Source organism: Hydra viridissima, unplaced genomic scaffold, assembly GCF_058129835.1.
Source record: "Hydra viridissima isolate aposymbiotic clone 2 unplaced genomic scaffold, HvirCarnegie_v1 scaffold_13, whole genome shotgun sequence".
NCBI lineage: Eukaryota > Metazoa > Cnidaria > Hydrozoa > Anthoathecata > Hydridae > Hydra > Hydra viridissima.
In genome coordinates, this window is record NW_028324312.1 from 11,651,097 (window position 1) to 11,668,647 (window position 17,551).

Consider the following 17,551-nt stretch of genomic DNA (forward strand, 5'->3'; position numbering starts at 1 on the left):
CTGCGTTAAAGTTCAACACTGTTTTAATGACAACCAGAAACTCAGTTCTAACACTGATAAAATGATAATAGAAGGAAATAGTTCATTGAGTATGACACGTAATAAATCCTTTTTTTTTTTTTTTAAGTGACTTTGTTTCATCCAGATGAGAGAACCAAGAACAAATCGTTTTAATAGAATGAAGTCTTCATCTTATTTATTGTCACACATTTTTACGGACGTTAAGAATATAGCAATAGGAGCGCATATTAAACCAATCAAATTAAGTTTTATTAAACACAAAGTTTCATTGCATATTTTAACTTAAACGCGATAAAGATTGCTTTGCAGGTTGATAAAATATGTCATGTGAAATTTGGGGGTTATTTTTGATTTATGCTTTATATTTAGTTGTAAACCTTCAAGTATGTATTGTGGGTTGTGTTTGACCAATCAAAGTCCATCGCGTTGTTATCAACTAATCAAATGTTGCATTAATATTTGATTTACTTTGGGTTAACAAAACCTTTTAGACTTATGATTGGTACGTTTGTCTTATCGTGCTGATTTAAGTCATTTTGTCAACAGCACATAGTCAACAACTTGTTTGAGACTTTTCACATGTTTTCAAAAGGTTTAAGTTATAATGCTGAGAGTTTATACTGAAATACAAGTTTTTATGCTTTGACTACTGAAAATGACTACAGAAAACGAATATTGGGACGTAATGGTGTCTTATAATTGGAGAACTGGTAAAGAATGCGCTAATTATCTACATAAAGTTTTGACTGAAAACGGTTTAAAGGTTTGGATTGATGAACAGAACATGGGCGGTGATTTAAAACAAGAAATGGCAAAAGCAGTAGCAAACTCCAAAGTTATTTTGTTGCTCATCTCAGAAGAATACCAGAACTCACATAACTGCGAAAGAGAATACACGCATGCAGATGAGTGCCGGAAAAAAATCATACCTATTCAAGTTGAAAACTACCTCCCTCCCCCTTCTTCCAAGTTAGCTCTTATTATATCAGGGAAGATATATTATCAACTTTATAAAAATAAGGAAGAAAATATGAAGAAAATACTAAATGAAATTAGGACTCATATCGGGAAAAGTTGCTCGATCGAAGGTACGCAAAAAATTTTTTATAAGAAACTTTATAAAGTTCTATTGTGAATTAACTTTTTGCATAACTGTTATTTAATTCCAACATTGTTTCTCCTAATCTAAAAGAAACTATATCAATTACTCAGTTTTATGTAGAACAGACCTTCTTTCAATTAGTTATTACTTAGGCGTTGAGTGGTGTAAGCAAGCGCGCTCACATACATGTTTGTTTTGTTTTTCTTTGTCGCTTCCAACTCTCCTCATTAGAGACAGTTAAATTTTGAAACGAAAGAATTTAGACTGGTAATAATAGGAGAATATTTTTTGATTTTATATCAAGGCGTATTGAGATAACATGTTACATGCAACAAAAGACAAGGTCTTTTGCAGATCAAGAGTTTTTTCCAATATTCTAACTAAAGCTTCTTATTTCACTACAACTTCTAATCTGCAGCTTCTTATTTCATGACACAATCCTGACTCAGACGACTTCAAAATACAAAAAGCACGTTAATTACGTCGCCCTGCTTACTTTTTCGTTCAACTATCTGCGTCTTCTTTTTTTAAACATGGCGAGAAATATTTATTTTTTTAAGTGGAAAAATATTTTTCTAACGGAAGTTGCAGTGAAGTCTTTCTTTACACTCTCATCATCCACGTTGTCGAAGATGTATAACGTTTTTTCATTTTCGAAATAGTGATGTATTTTTTTATTTAAGATTAATCACGTGCATCTCCAGAGATGCATCTTTAGTAATCATACTTCATATGACTCATACTCTTCAATCTCTACCAAAAATGGTAAGGAACAAAATATAAAAAAGTAAAATGTTAAAAGATATTTACAAATTTCCTATAAAGTTTTTTACTTCAAATAAACTTTGTTCGGTAGTTTACTGAAAAAATCGTTTTGTCGAAAGTAAGAGCCTCCTCGACTTATCTTTCTTTCATATTATCTTACATCGAAGAATGTAAGATATTATATGCCATTCTTAATAGTGGTAATTGAGAAGTTCTTAGACTTGCTGAAACATAAATTTTAGGAAATTGGGTAAGCAAGGAGATCTTTTTTCTATATTCAAGGAGATCATTTTTATGGGCAAAGCAGAAAAAGCTTTTTGTGGTTGTTTACAGATAAAGTTGTCAAACAGGTGTTATACGTTGATTTTCCGCGATAATGTCAGTGCTGATTTCCACAAAAGTCAAATGCCGCTAAAATCACCAGTATTTGAATAACTCTTGATCATTGCTTATACATAAAATAAAAACGCGTGAGCAGACAGGATACTCTCTAAAGAAACATTATTCCATTCACATTGTAATAGAAAACAAGGTGATTGTTAACAATTGATATTTACCTGGTCAGTGCGAGCATCTATTTTTGAAGAAAACTGAAGCTTCGAATAATTTTGTATTTGAATAAAAAAAAAGTTTTGCAATTTACGATGAAATCAATAAGAAACATCGTGAGAATGCTTTTAATTGAAGTTATGTGAATTATTACACATGGCTAAAAGACTGGATTCGAATAAAAAATAGAAGTACTTGCCTTCAAGCAAGTTGCACGATTTTAACCCTTAACATTGTTTAAAGTTTGACTTAACTAAAAAAATTTCATAAAAGTCAGTTTTATAGAAAGTTTAGTGAAAAAAGTTTTTTATATTTTTTTAGCAGCAAAATAAAATGGCTGATCTTTTTGGTTTGATATATTACTGATAAAAGTTAAAAGTTATCCTTTACACATGTTTTACACCAAAATAAAAAAAACGTAAAAATCTAAGAGTTTCCTTCAATTTTTATTAAATGTGCTCTTTAGATAAATCGTTTGGAGATGAAACAGAAAGTGCCGAGAAGCCTCGTGAAGATGTCAAAGCTGGTAAGCTGTTAGCTATGTGTTTAGGTTTTTGTTAGTATGTACATTCCTATTGTATGAATTATGTTTAAATCATTTTAAACATAACAATCAGATAATGAAAAGAGACATTGTTAATACTAGAGGGTTTTAGCCATAATCAAAGGAGATTTGAAAAAACTGATGAGTCAATTGGCATGATATGACTTCGTTCTTCACTTTGCTTTTTGAAGGTTGATTTTGTTTTAGCTTATTATTTAGATTTATTATTTTCATTTATTATTATTATTTTTATCATTATTACTATTATTATTATTTTTATCATTATAACTATTATTATTATTATTATTATTATTATTATTATTATTATTATTATTATTATTATTATTATTATTGTTATTATTATTATTATTATTATTATTGTTACTAGTATTATTATTATTATTGTTATTATTATTATTATTATTATTATTATTATTATCTTTATCATTATTATTATTATTATTATTATTATTATTATTATTATTATTATTATTATTATTATTATTATTACTATTATTATTATTATTATTATTATTATTATTATTATTATTATTATTATTGTTGTTGTTATTATTATTATTTATTTTTTGTATTTATATATATATATATATATATATATATATATATATATATATATATATATATATATATATATATATATATTTATATATACAAATATATACAAAATACACTAAAGAGCCATCCAAATTTCGATAAAAATTTTTCAAATCTCATAAAATCCAAGTTAAATATTTTCTAGTTGTTAATTTGTCGAAAACTTTTTATTTTTAAAGAAATTATGGAATTTCTTGGTTTTAAATTCACACCTTTTAAGTTTATACCTTTTCATTATATTTATTTATTTACCTTATTTTGTTAATCATTTACAAATTTTCATCCTAATCAAAATGTAAAAACAAAATTATTTGTACATTTTTAGGATTAATACATTAAAAGGCAAATTAAAGGCGTTATAGCCTTTAGTTTAGTTTTCAATATTAATAATTTAAAAATGTAAAGTAAAAACTAAACATGTGACATGAAAATAATTTTTCTGTCTCGATTTACTTGCGGATCATAATTATCTTCAAATAGAAATTTTTTTCACACCTTTTTAAATACTTTTTTCAGAAACGCGATTTTGAATTCTTATGATTTACAGCGATTGCTTCTCAAACTAAACTTTAAATATTCCACTGGGAGTATTTTACGTGTCAAACACTTTTGTTAAAAAAACCATAAGAGTTTTAAATATGATTTTTAACTGCAGTTGAAACTGAAGCAAAACTAATTTAAAGACAAATTGCATCACCATTAGAAAAGAAGCGCATCAAAAATTACGTTTAGCAGTTAATGATCTTTTTTACTAAAAACTCGGCGTTAAACTTGAGTCATGTGCAACGTTTTTTTACAAAATCGTCGTCCTAATCCTCTCTGAAGTCTCTTGTATTTCATTTTGTTTTTTTCTATCAAAAACTAAAAAACAGCGAACAGCAAAATGCTGACCGTTCCAAAATAATTTCTAAACAATCCTCAATAAAACTTTTGTATTTTAGAATTAACATCCCGACACGCTGTTTTCGGAGTCCTACCTCCAATAAAAGCATTCTGTTCTCGTGACGATGAACTTAATCAAATTCATAAATACGTGGGTCAAACGACCGATTCGGGTAAATCAATCACGGTTTTAACTGGGTTGTCTGGAATAGGAAAGACTCAACTCGCTAGAAAGTATGCAGCAATTTACAACGATCATTTTGAAAGTATTGTGTGGGTGGATGCAGCATTTGACAAAATACAAGTTTCTGTGACTAATCTCTGTCTCCAACTAGGGTTAAGAGTAAAAGACTCTCAAGGCGATCCGTTCGATATTGAAATAATTTGTAGAAAAATACATCACTATTTCGAAAATGAAAAAACATTATACATCTTCGACAACGTGGATGATGAGAGTGTAAAGATATTTGAAAAATATGTGTCAAATAAAAAAAATGCATTTACTTTGGTGACATCCCAATTGAAATCTTGGTCTACCGATGTTACTCAAGTGCAAATTCATTCTTTCTCGCCTCAAGATGCGTTTCTTTTCGCAAAACGTAGCATCAAACAAATATTAACAAACGATGACGAAAAACTTAAAGAAATAACCAAAGTGCTTCAATATCATCCACTCGCCATTAATCAAGCCATTCTCTATATAAACAACAACAGCGTTTCTTTGCAGGAATATTTAGATCTTTTTCGATCGTATCCCTTCAAAATGCTCGAGGAAAGTATCCAAACCGAAGCGCAAACAAAGTCTGTCATAACGTCAATCAACTTAGTATTAACTAAAATAGAAACATCGAATGAAAAATCACTAGAGCTTTTAAACCATTTATCGTATTGCGATGGTCAACACATTACAAAAAAGTATATTCACAGTATTTCAAAACACCTGCAACTAAACGAAGAGCTTTTGATAAATAGAGCAATAAGATTATTAGTCAGTTATTCGTTGCTTGATCGTTTCGACGATGACAAAGACATTTACACGATACACGAAATGACACAGTTAACATGTAAATGTTATCAAAAACGTAAAGAAATTACGGAAATATGCAAAAAAAACATCGTCGATATTTTGAGATATCAATTGGAAAACGTAAAAGAACACGTTGACGATGGGAAGCACTTCTATAACCATTTTATCCACATGTTTCATATTAACGAATCAAAAATGTGCGAGGGGTTCCATCTACAAAGTGAGAAAATCCGACGTTTTCTATCAAATAAAGGTATTTTTCAAGAAGCAATGAACATACTTAACACCATTCAAAAGTATAACACAAAATGTTATGGAGCTGAGAACGAAAGAGTTTTAGATACAAAAAATAATATAGCACTCTGTTTGTATGATATGGGAAAATATAATGAAGCTTTAGAAGTTCATAATCAAGTTGAAAAAATACGAACGGATATTTTAGGTATCAATCATCCATCGACATTGGATACAAAAAATAATATAGCAAACTGTTTGAAGGATATGGGAAAATATAATGAAGCTTTAGAAATTTATTATCAAGTTGAAAAAATACGAACGGATTTTTTAGGTATCAATCATCCATCGACATTGGATACAAAAAATAATATAGCAATCTGTTTGACGGATATGGGAAAATATAATGAAGCTTTAGAAATTTATAATCAAGTTGAAAAAATACGAACGGATATTTTAGGTATCAATCATCCATCGACATTGGATACAAAAAATAATATAGCAAACTGTTTGAGTGATATGGGAAAATATAATGAAGCTTTAGAAATTTCTTATCAAGTTGAAAAAATACGAACGGATATTTTAGGTATCAATCATCCATCGACATTGGATACAAAAAATAATATAGCAAACTGTTTGTATGGAATGGGAAAATATAATGAAGCTTTAGAAATTTATTATCAAGTTGAAAAAATACGAACGGATATTTTAGGTATCAATCATCCATCGACATTGGATACAAAAAATAATATAGCAAACTGTTTGTATGGAATGGGAAAATATAATGAAGCTTTAGAAATTTATTATCAAGTTGATAAAATACAAACGGATATTTTAGGTATCAATCATCCATCAACATTGGCTACAAAAAATAATATAGCAAACTGTTTGTATGGAATGGGAAAATATAATGAAGCTTTAGAAATTTATTATCAAGTTGATAAAATACAAACGGATATTTTAGGTATCAATCATCCATCAACATTGATTACAAAAAATAATATAGCAAACTGTTTGTATGGAATGGGAAAATATAATGAAGCTTTAGAAATTTATTATCAAGTTGAAAAAATACGAACGGATATTTTAGGTATCAATCATCCATCGACATTGGATACAAAAAATAATATAGCAATCTGTTTGAAACGGAGAGAAATGGAAAATCGAAATTGTCAACTATTTTAATTATTTTCCTATATACCGATTAATGTTAATTTATTAGAAATATGTAAATAGATTTATACGATTATTACACACACTTGTCCAAAATGGGAAATAATTACTCCGAAGCTTCCCGAAAAAACCCTTTGGAGCGAAGTATCTACATATGTTCCTGATTAGAAAAATGAAAAAAATGAAATCCTTCATGACCGTCCGAGCGAGAAATTTTAGTTTTAAAATGTAAGAAATTGCGACAAAAAATATTTTTTTGCAATCAAAAGAAAACACATTTTTTATTCACTAAACATTGATCTACACTACATAACAGATCCCTGATGCATGGGTAAGTCACTAAAATGTTTAAAAAACTTCAAAATCAAAAGTAAAATGATTGTTTAGCAAGTTTAATTTTGATTTTTTTTAAAATGATTTAACAATTGTCCACTGTAGATTGCTTTTATTCTTTTTATTCTATGAACACATAACAAAGAAATAATGTGAGAAAACAATGAGAAAACAATGTACTCTTTAAAAAATTGAGTTGGGGGCAGCTTTAATGTTAGTTAGTCAAGCTTTTTTGAAAAACTAAAACATAAATAAACTGAAACAAAGAGACGATGTTTTCTTGATAACTTTGCATTAAAGACGCTTGCTGTTGAAATCTACTAAGCAACTCAGCAACTTTTCTGGATAGTCTGGATGACCCAGAGGCCTTTTGTATCTCTCCCAGTGGGTTCGGAAACTGTGATGAAGGGCTTCTGTTGTCTGTTCGCTGAATGGTCCAAGAGACTTTTTGTGACGATCAATGAAATCCTTGACATGAAAGAAGACAGTGTGGACTTTTGGACTCACACTTACTTTTGGCAAGGAGAGGAAAGCCAGTTGAAATTGGTCAATTTTCTTTGAATAGTTTGAATCCAGATGATTTCCAAAGCAGGCATTCACAACTGCATCAAACTTTCTCAAAGTGTCGATGAATGGAAAAACATGAAAAGCTGAACAATTCTCTGCTTGTCTTTGAAGAAGGTCAACATTTTTGAGGAGTTTGCGGCATTCATTCCCAGCAAACTGCCCTCCGTGAAAAGGCTGTTCTTTGATATGAAGAGCTTTAGGCCATTCTTCAGCCTCAGGCCAGGAGTCCTTTAGTGCCTTGAACAGATGGTTCACTACACCGAGAAGGAGATGTAGCTCCATTGGTGGTATGATGTCAAGAACAAGTGCATTGTCAGAAAAATCCAAGAGGGGCACATGCACCACATTCTGAAATTGTTTAGCCTTTTTCATGTCTAAACCAGCTGCTTTAAATGAGGCATAAGATCTTCTGATGGATCCAAAGGTTCGAAAGTTACCATTCTGTGATAACCTATTGTGGTCAATGTCACACCATGTGCAAGGGTGTGAGCTGGCATGTGACTGAAGCCCACACACAAGGTTTGCCACCTTCAGGTCACTTGAAAGAAGAAAGTCAACTCGCTCAGAGAAGATGAGAGATAGTATTGTTCTCAAATTCTCATAGTTTTCTGGTACATCCTCTGCTACAGCAACAAGAAGTTGAGATTTCACACCACTGTCTTTTGCTGCAAAAGATGTAAGTGTCTTCTTGTCTGGTGGAGCTTGAACTTGAGAAATCAATTCATCTTCTTGAATCCCAAGGCTAACCTTGAGGAAACCACCACCACCGTCAATTCCAAGCTTGACTATGTGCTCTTTATACACTTGTCTTTTGAGCAAGACATCATTGAGAAGTTCAGAGAGATTCTTGCAGTGAACCACAATTTGTTTCTTTGTCTGAGACTTTTCATGTGTCACAGTTACGTTTGTGTGAGTGAAATGTTCAGATAGTTGTGTACCTACTTGATGGAATTTTGCCCGGAATTGAGGTTCAACAACTCTGGCTTGTGCAACATGGTTCAATGTTGAGGCCAATTTTTTGACGCTTGCATTAGACAGCCCTGTGTTTGTCTGAATGTTTGCAAGGTCTTGGGTTTTTAGAACTACTTCATCACCAAAGAGTCTTTTTGCGCTTGCTGCACCTGTATTAAAAACATTGCTATGAGTAGGAGCAAATTTTTCACATAAACAACCAAGTTTTCTTTATGGAAAGTAAAGTTTAGATTTGAACTGCAAATTTTATTTGTTAAAGGTTTTTTCTTTTGTAAAAGACAAAGACAATGACAAAGTTTTAATTACTATCAGATAAAAGATTTGCAAGTTACTGTTACCTGGAGTAATTGGCAAAGGTCGCCCACCACCACTTTGTGCTATTCTTAGGGTTCCATGAGGAGAAGCCTCTTTAGATGAAATGACTGCTGAAGCAATCTGTTCACTGACTTTGGAATCTTTTGATGCCAACATCTTTATGTTATGCCTGAATGTGAACTGATTGCATTGATGAGGTACTCCTCTTCCAATTAAGGAGAGGCAATCAGAACATCTTCTTTGGTCTTGGGATGGTAAAGGCTGTTGTGGCATTTCAAATGGGTGCTTTTGCAATGCTTTCAGGTGTCCAATTTTGCAAATGATGCAATCACACTGCTGTCCTCTTGCCTCAGGCCTAGGGATGACAGATGAGAAATCAAAAATGGGAGGGACAGAGACATTCTCACCATTTTTCTTTCTCCTCAGAAGCAGTCTGCAAGAATCACACATTCCAAGTGGGACTCGTGTGTCACAAAAGTCAACATCCTGAGAAATCAGACTCTTGACTTGGTCTTTAAGAAAACTTGTTAGCTCCCTAGAACATTTTTTCATACAGAGGAGACAAACTGACTTCCGACAGTCTTCATGATTTTTTGCTGAGTTTGGCATTTTTGAGTTGTGCATTCCACGAATGAAAACATGAATATGTCATTAAAATGCCTTTTCCCGAAATTTGGTTCAATATTTTATTAGGGATGTGCCACTAATACTTAAGAACTGATTTTTTCATCAAATTTTGAAAAAAAAAATTAAAATTTTTTTTGGCAAAAATCTTATTTTTTAAACTGAAATTTCTCGCTCGGACGGTCATGAAGGATTTCATTTTTTTCATTTTTCTAATCAGGAACATATGTAGATACTCCGCTCCAAAGGGTTTTTTCGGGAAGCTTCGGAGTAGTTATTTCCAATTTTGGACAAGTGTGTACATCTTATTCTATCGGAAGTTCTTTATCCAATGTACGATAAAAAAAAGTTTGAAGATGATAGAAGTGGTAACAAAGTAAAAATGTAATGGAGGAATTCATTAGAATAAATGAATTTCTATTGAGTTAATGAATGAAGTTTGCAAATGAATTAAAATTCTTTCGAAAGAGTTTCAAATTAATAATAGTTTTTTTACAGCCGGAAAATTAGAAACGCGAAGTTTCAAACCCTTGGGAGAAGTTTTAAATAAATTTCGAATGATGTTTTATGTAAAAGTAAAATATAAAATTAAAAGGTCTATAGTAAAACAGGGTAGAATGAAATAGAGGGTAGAATGAAATAGTTATGACTATGCTTATTCTTTTGTTCTTAATTATTTATTGAATAAACTTTTTGCAAATATTTTTTGATCATGTTGTAGAGGATTTTTTTCTGAGTAAGATGATAACAAATTTTAATTAAAAAAAAAAAAGTTTTTTGATAATTTGTTACGTTTTCGAAGGCGTAAGGATATTTTTTTTCTTTTTTTGAAAAATGGACATAAAACTCTCGGAAATTAAATTTGATAATAATGAACTTAATAAGTATTCTGGTAGAACTTTTTACGCTGGTCAAGAATCTTTTTTCAAAATTAAATTTGCTATTCAGGGAAAAAAGTTATGACATAAAAACGAAAACGGAGACATGTGGGGTTGAATGAAATACGCTAATTGCTCACTTGTTAAATGCGGCTTTTATTAATTAAATCTCAAGTGACCAATCAATCTCTATAAATTTTTTGTATAAATTTTAAATCAATTCTTATTAAATCTATTCTTATATAAAATTTGCCTCGAAACAACTTGCTCTCAAAGAAAAAAGAAAAACCAAACACCGAAGAGCAAGTTGCAGTGGCCAAAGTACAAAGCGGTGAAATTTCACTTAACAAAACTGCTCAATCATTCAGCATACCAGTAGCAACTCTTCACAGGCGTGTCCACGGCATAGGTGAAACATTTGGGAGTGGTTCAAACACGAGATTGTCGCAACAACTTGAATCAATTTTGGTAGATATCCTAATCAAATTATCCGATTGGGGCTTTGGTAGAACTTACAATGACGTCATCACACTAGTTACCAACTATTTGCAACACCAAGGTCAATCTCATTTGTTTCCTAATGGTACACCAGGGAGAGATTGGTATAAGCTTTTCATAAACCGGTGGAGCCATAAGTTAAGCATCAGGGCCCTAGGCAATATTTCATCACTCAGAGCCGCTTCTTGCACGCAAGAAATAGTAGCAAAGTATTTTAAAACACTGCAAAGAGAATTCAACGAAGCAGGAATCAATGAAAATACTTCATGTCATTTGTGGAATTTTGATAAAATTGGCTTTTCTGGTGATCAAGGCAAGCAACATATAGTTTACCGGTGTGGTGCAAAACGACCATTGAAATTAGTTGGCAACAATGAAAAAATCCATTATACAGTTGGAAATTGCATTAGTGCTGCTGGTAATCGTCTTGCTCCATATATTGTTTTTAAATCAAAAAAACGCCTGTGTAGAAATTGGTGCTTAAGTGGTCCAGACGATGCCTTTTCCGCCATACCTCCATCCGGATGGATGGAGAGATAAGCAATTCGGAATCGGCTCACTGGCGTGTATGTTCATGCCATTAAAAAAATCCCTGTTAATTAGTTTAATCTTTACTTTAATCAATTAATTACTTAATTAAAAAAATCTAATTATGGTTATCCAATTATAGGCATTCATATTTTAGTCTTAGATGGACATGTGACACATGTCACCTATCGGATCGTACTTATTTGTATCAAAAACAATATCTTGTTAATTTGCTTACCAGCTCATTCGTCACACATTCAGCAGCCACTAGATGTTGGCGTTTATTGTCATGTCAAAAGAGTTTGGCGCAAATTACTTCAACAGTTTTATGCAGAGACAAAGTTCAGCAACTTATCAAAAGAATGTTTTAGCCAACTGCAAGCAAAACTTTTTAGCTCTGGTGAAGTTTTTACACGCACCCAAATAGTTAGTGGATTTCAGAATACTGGCTTGTTACCACTCGACATCAGTAAAATTGATCAGTCAAAATTGAAAATTGCTAATACGTTTGAAACACCGTCATCTCAATCTGAGCCTTCATCATCTCAACCAGAATCTATGAAAGTACCACCACCACTACTGGCACCAGGAACTACACCATCTTAGCCACTGCTATCTGAATCTATATCAACAACATCTGGCATCAGCATGTTGCATAGCATCAACGTCAAAGTCACCTCCAAAGCCAACTTACCTGCAAACAACCTTCAATTGTCAAGTAACTCCGGCTATTCAAAAGGAAATTCAAATGAGGTTGAAAAAGAATTGCAATCGGCCCAATCGCTTGCAGCAGCTTTGCAACAAATGTTTCGCATCCAACACGTTGACACAAAAAAACGAAAAAATGTAGATGTACCAAGGTTCGATGGGGAGTGTCTCAGTAAACCTGAAATACTCAAAAGATTGAAAGATGCTGAGAGCAAAAAAGCAGCAAAGCAAGCTAAAAAACAACGTAAGCTAAGCTTTAATGACGAGCAACAAACCAAATCAAGTGTAAAACCAGGCAAACCAAGTAAGTGCAACCAAGTCAAGTGTAAAAAGTGCCGTAAAGTTTTAGGCGAAGCTTCAACAAGTCAATACATGGAATGGTATCAGTGTGAAAATTCAAAGTGCAAGGTTTGGCTTTGTCAAACATGCATACTAAAGCGATATGTAAAAGGCGCTGAGTTTTATTGCACCAAAAGTGCCGCACAAGTGACAATTCAGCTCAACCTCTAGTATTTCTCTACGACTCAACATCATCACAAGAATAATTTTTTTTATTTGGTTGTTTTTTAAATTGTTATTATTGGTTGCCTTTAGTTTTTTTTAGTTAAGTGTTGTTTTAATTACACATAAATTTGCGTATTTCATTCTCCCCGAATGTGAGGGTAGAATGAAATAACTTTTTTTTTCAATTAAATAAAGTTTCTTAAAAAACTAAAAACTTTTTTTACTTGATTTGTATACATTTAAATACAGCTCAAATTTTTCTACAACTTTAAAAAAAAAACAACTTAAAAACCTTTTTCCCTTAAAAAAAAATTAATTAAAATTCTTAACTATTTCATTTGACCCCATTTTACTCTATAGTTTTTTTATAATTTTGTTAAACTAATAAATTTTTTGAGCAATTAAAATGTCGTAACATTTAATTCAATTATGTTATTGTCATAAATAATTGCAGTTAATTATTTATCTCTTAATTAAACTTGACGTCAAATAAGTATGAGGCAGACAAAATTAATTGCTCTTTAAGTCAGAAGTGAACGTATGCAAGCGTATACAAAATTTTAATGAAGATATTTGGAAAAGAAGTTTAAAAACGAAATATACAGAAGATATGAAAGGAGGATTTTTTTAAAATAAATTTATAAAAGAATTTATAGAAAAAGTTTAAAAAACACACACTAAAAAAAACAATTTTTTAGAAGAAACGTTCATAAGAAATGCTGCTCAGAAAAAAAATTTACCAGAAATTTAAATTAGTGGTATAGCTTAGAACTAATTAGTATAATTTCACATTAATTATATTAAGTATAATTTAGCAGTTTAAATAAGAATTTATTAAACGACAATTTAAATCAGAACTAAGAAATTTAAATTAGAAACTTAAAATGGAAGTATGAAAAATGAATTTAAATGTGAAATTTAAAGAAGCACTTGATAGAAAAAGTCCATATAAATAAGTTGTGGCAGATACTTAAAGAAGAAATGCAAATTAGAAATTTCAATTTGAAATTTTAATTAGAAACTTTAATTAGAAATTTAATTTAGAAATTTAATCTAGAAATTTAAATTTGAAATTTAATTTAGAAATTTAATTTAGAAATATAATTTAGAAATGTAAACTAGAAAATCAAAGAAGTTTTATTTAGGAATCTAAAAAAGTATAAATAATTAGAAGTTTAAATAAGTTTTGTAATAAAAAGTTTAAATAAGGTAAAAATCTAAGATTGATGTTTAAGTGAAAAAAAAAGACAAAAGTGAAATTTAAAGAAGCGCTTGATAGAAGTCAGAAGAAATAAGTTATAGCAGATATTTAAAGAAGAAATGTAAATTAGAAATTTCGACTTGAAATTTCAAGTAAAGTTTCAACAATAAAGTTTAGCTAGAATTTTTAATTAGAAATTTATATTAAAAATTTAATTTAGAAGTTTAATTTAGAAGTTTAATTTCAAAATATAATTTCGAAATTTAATTTTGAAACTTATTTTAGGAACTTAATTAAAAAACTTCTTTTAGAAATTTTAGTTAGAAATTTAATTTAGAAATTTAATTTAGTAATTTAATTTAGAAATGTAAACTACAAATCAAAGAAGAAAATCAAATTAGGTTTTCAAACTAGAATCTGAAGCTAGAAACCTGATAAAGAAATTCAAATTAGAGGATTAAAACAAAATTTTGAATTAAACGTATTTTATTATATTTAACTTAGAGAATTAAAAACGTATGTAAGAAATTATAATAGAAACTCAATCAAGAAAGTTAAACTAGAAATATTAATTAGAAAGCTACATTAGAAAACTAAATTAGATATAATATTGTGAGATTTGAAAATCAGAAAGTTAAATTTAAACATTAAAATTAGAATTTTAAGTTAGATATTTAAATAATTATCTTTAATTTGAAAATAAGTTAGAAATTCAACTTACAAATTTAAACTAGAAATTTTAGTAATGTATTTTTTAATAAGGTATTTTTTAAGTTTTAACATAAAGTATATTTATAATTTTACTATTAGAAATGTAAATAATGATTTTTAATTAGAAATTTACATCAAAAAGTCGAAGTTTAAATTATAAATTTAAATTAGAACATCAAATTTAACATTTTAACAATAAGTTTGGAATAAAAATGTTAATTATTCGCTAAACAATTATAATAGAAATTTAAATCAGATGTTTACTAAATTAAAAAAAAAGATAATTTCAACAAGATCCCCTCCCCTCCTCTTTTGACATGGCTTCTAAAAACAGTTTTTTGTTGTTTTACATTTTACTAGATCAAAATATCGACAGAGTTCAAACTTCTTCAAAAAAGATTTTCTCGTTTAAGAGTGACGACCATTTAAAGATATTAAAATTTTGAATGGTTAACTCTAAAGCCATTGAAATATATATATATATATATATATATATATATATATATATATATATATATATATATATATATATATATATATATATATATATATATATATATATATATATATATATATATATATATATATATATATATATATGTATATATACATATTACAGAATGCGTAATTATAAAAGAAAACCATCAAATGGTGCTTTTACAAGTCAGCAGCTTAGTGATGCAGCAAGGTCTGTTTTGGAGGAAAAAGCGTAAGTGCAGCTGCTAAAGAATTCAACATCAAGAGAGCGACATTAACAAGATACATTTCAAAACTAAGTTCTGGTGGTTGCCCATCCATTTTTTATTCAAAAACCTAGATTGATTTTTTCCCAAGAGCAAGAAAGCTCCTTAAAAAATTAGTTATTGCAAATGGCATCTATATTTTATGGATTTACTCCTAAAGATGTACGTTATTTCGTCTATGAGTGTGCTGTACAATACAAAATAAAAATACCGGAATCTTGGACTGAAAATAAGATGTCTGGTAAAGAGTGGATGACTAGTTTTTTACAAAGAAACCCTAAATTATCTTATAGGAAAGCAGAAGCAACTAGCCTTGGTGGAGCAACATCATTTAATACTGAAAATGTAAAAGTGTTTTATGATAAATTAGGTAAAGTTATGGATATATACAAATTCAGTGCTTCACAAATATGGAACGTTGATAAAACTGGTGTACCTACAGTGGTAAGACCTTGTAAAATTGTGGCTGCAAAGGGCAAGCGAAATGTTGGTTCTATGACATTCTGGGAAAGAGGCACTAATGTCATAGTGATGACTGCTGCATCTGCCTCAGGAAATACAGTGCCACCAATGTGTGTTTCCTCGCAAAAGTTACAAAGATTATTTTGTTAACAATGGTCCACCGGATTGTATTGGAGTAGGTAATGGAAGTAGCTGGGTTACAGACATAGAATTCAATAAACTTATGTGACGTTTTATTAAACATGTGAAGCCTTCAAATGAGTATAAAGTTCTGTTGATTTTGCTCTTTAAGCCAGAAGTGAACGTATGCAAGTGTCAATATCAGAAGTAACAACGCGTGCAAAAAGTGTACGCGCCATATGAAAACTATATCAGATAATTATCATTTCACAAAACATTCAAACATATCCACATCCGTTCGCACAAAATCATTCAAAAACTAAAACCCTTCACGAAAGCCTTTGAAGTTAAAAGTGTTGATTTTTATGATATACCAAATGTTGTCTCAGGTTCATTGCCATTAGCTATGACTTGTGCTAACATTACAAAAAGTTTCCAAAAAACTGGTATCTGCCCGTACAATGCAAACGTCATTGCTGATGATGATTTCTTACCATCATTTGTTACAGAGCGCATAGAACCAGCAAAACTTTGAGCTATCACACGAAGCTTATTCTGAAGCACGTTTAACATTACCTTCAGGTCAATCTGTCAAAGATTGTATTGATAAAGAGACGTTACTTATTCCTAAAACTCCTGAATCATTTTCTCCAGAACCTGTGCGACCTAACCCAAAGGCAGCCTTAAGAAAGATAAATTCAGCTGGACGAAGAAAAAGAAAAGCTGCTATTCTAGCAAATACTCCAGAAGCAGATTTGTTAAATCAGCAACAAACTAAGAAACTTAAAAAAGTTGAGAAATAAAAAAAGTTATCTACCTGTCAATCCTTTGTAGATTATGGTAATAAAAAGACAGTTACGTAGTGTAAAAAAAAAAAAGAAAAAGAAAAACAAACAAAAAAATGGATCCAGTGTCAAGGTTGCAAACAATGGTCTCATGCAAAATGCGATTCACATGCCGGTCTAAACTATATTCGTATTGATTGCAAAATGGACATTGAAGACATACCTTAAGTATTATTATATTGTTTGTCATATTAACAAGTTTTGTTAAAAAATGTGTTAAAAAGTTGTTTTAGTTTTAAGATTGAAATGTATTATTTTGTTTTTCTTTTAGTTATCTTTTGCCTAAGAATTATTAATTTTCTATTCATATCTTAAATATTGATACCTTAGATAATTTCTTGAAACTTAATGTATATATTTATATATGAAAGTATATATTTATATATGAAACTATATATTTATATATGAAACTATATATTTAATTTATAACAAATCTATAATTTGGTTTTATAACAGAGTTCATAGTAGTCAGAGAAATGCATTAGTTTGTTTATTGCCCAACTTACCCCGCTAGGGTAGCCTCATGCCTCTTAGTTGCATCTCATTTTAGTTAGCTTGAACAGCAAAATTCCTGAGGACTCCCCTAAGACACGTCATTTCTCCCCAGGTCCTCAATTAAAATACTTGTTT

The 17,551-nt window shown here is 30.1% G+C and overlaps 2 protein-coding genes across 2 annotated transcripts in view; one reads left to right on the forward strand and one right to left on the reverse strand.

Moving 5' to 3' along the window:
* The first annotated feature begins 404 nt into the window (after positions 1-404).
* Positions 405-17,551, forward strand: part of LOC149880534 (uncharacterized) — a 70,158-nt gene continuing 53,011 nt past the window's right edge. The window contains exons 1-3 of the mRNA XM_090070824.1: positions 405-1,109; positions 2,904-2,963; positions 4,538-6,878. Of these exons, the coding sequence (XP_089926950.1) occupies positions 677-1,109; positions 2,904-2,963; positions 4,538-6,878 (2,834 nt within the window). The 5' untranslated portion in view covers positions 405-676. The remainder of the gene's footprint in view (positions 1,110-2,903; positions 2,964-4,537; positions 6,879-17,551) is intronic.
* On the reverse strand, positions 7,540-9,990 carry LOC149880535 (uncharacterized). Its single transcript, XM_090070619.1, has 2 exons — positions 9,123-9,990; positions 7,540-8,933 (listed from the first exon to the last, which is right to left on the reverse strand). Exons 1-2 carry the CDS (start codon positions 9,721-9,723, stop codon positions 7,540-7,542), a joined length of 1,995 nt encoding a protein of 664 aa, XP_089926745.1. The 5' UTR covers positions 9,724-9,990.

Excerpts from the sequence above, each read along its gene's own strand:
- LOC149880535 (XM_090070619.1), bottom strand. The coding sequence starts at position 9,723 with ATGCACAACTCAAAAATGCCAAACTCAGCAAAAAATCATGAAGACTGT. Across the intron at positions 8,934-9,122 it reads ACCTTTGCCAATTACTCCAG|GTGCAGCAAGCGCAAAAAGA; the intron begins GTAACAGTAACT and ends TTTTTAATACAG.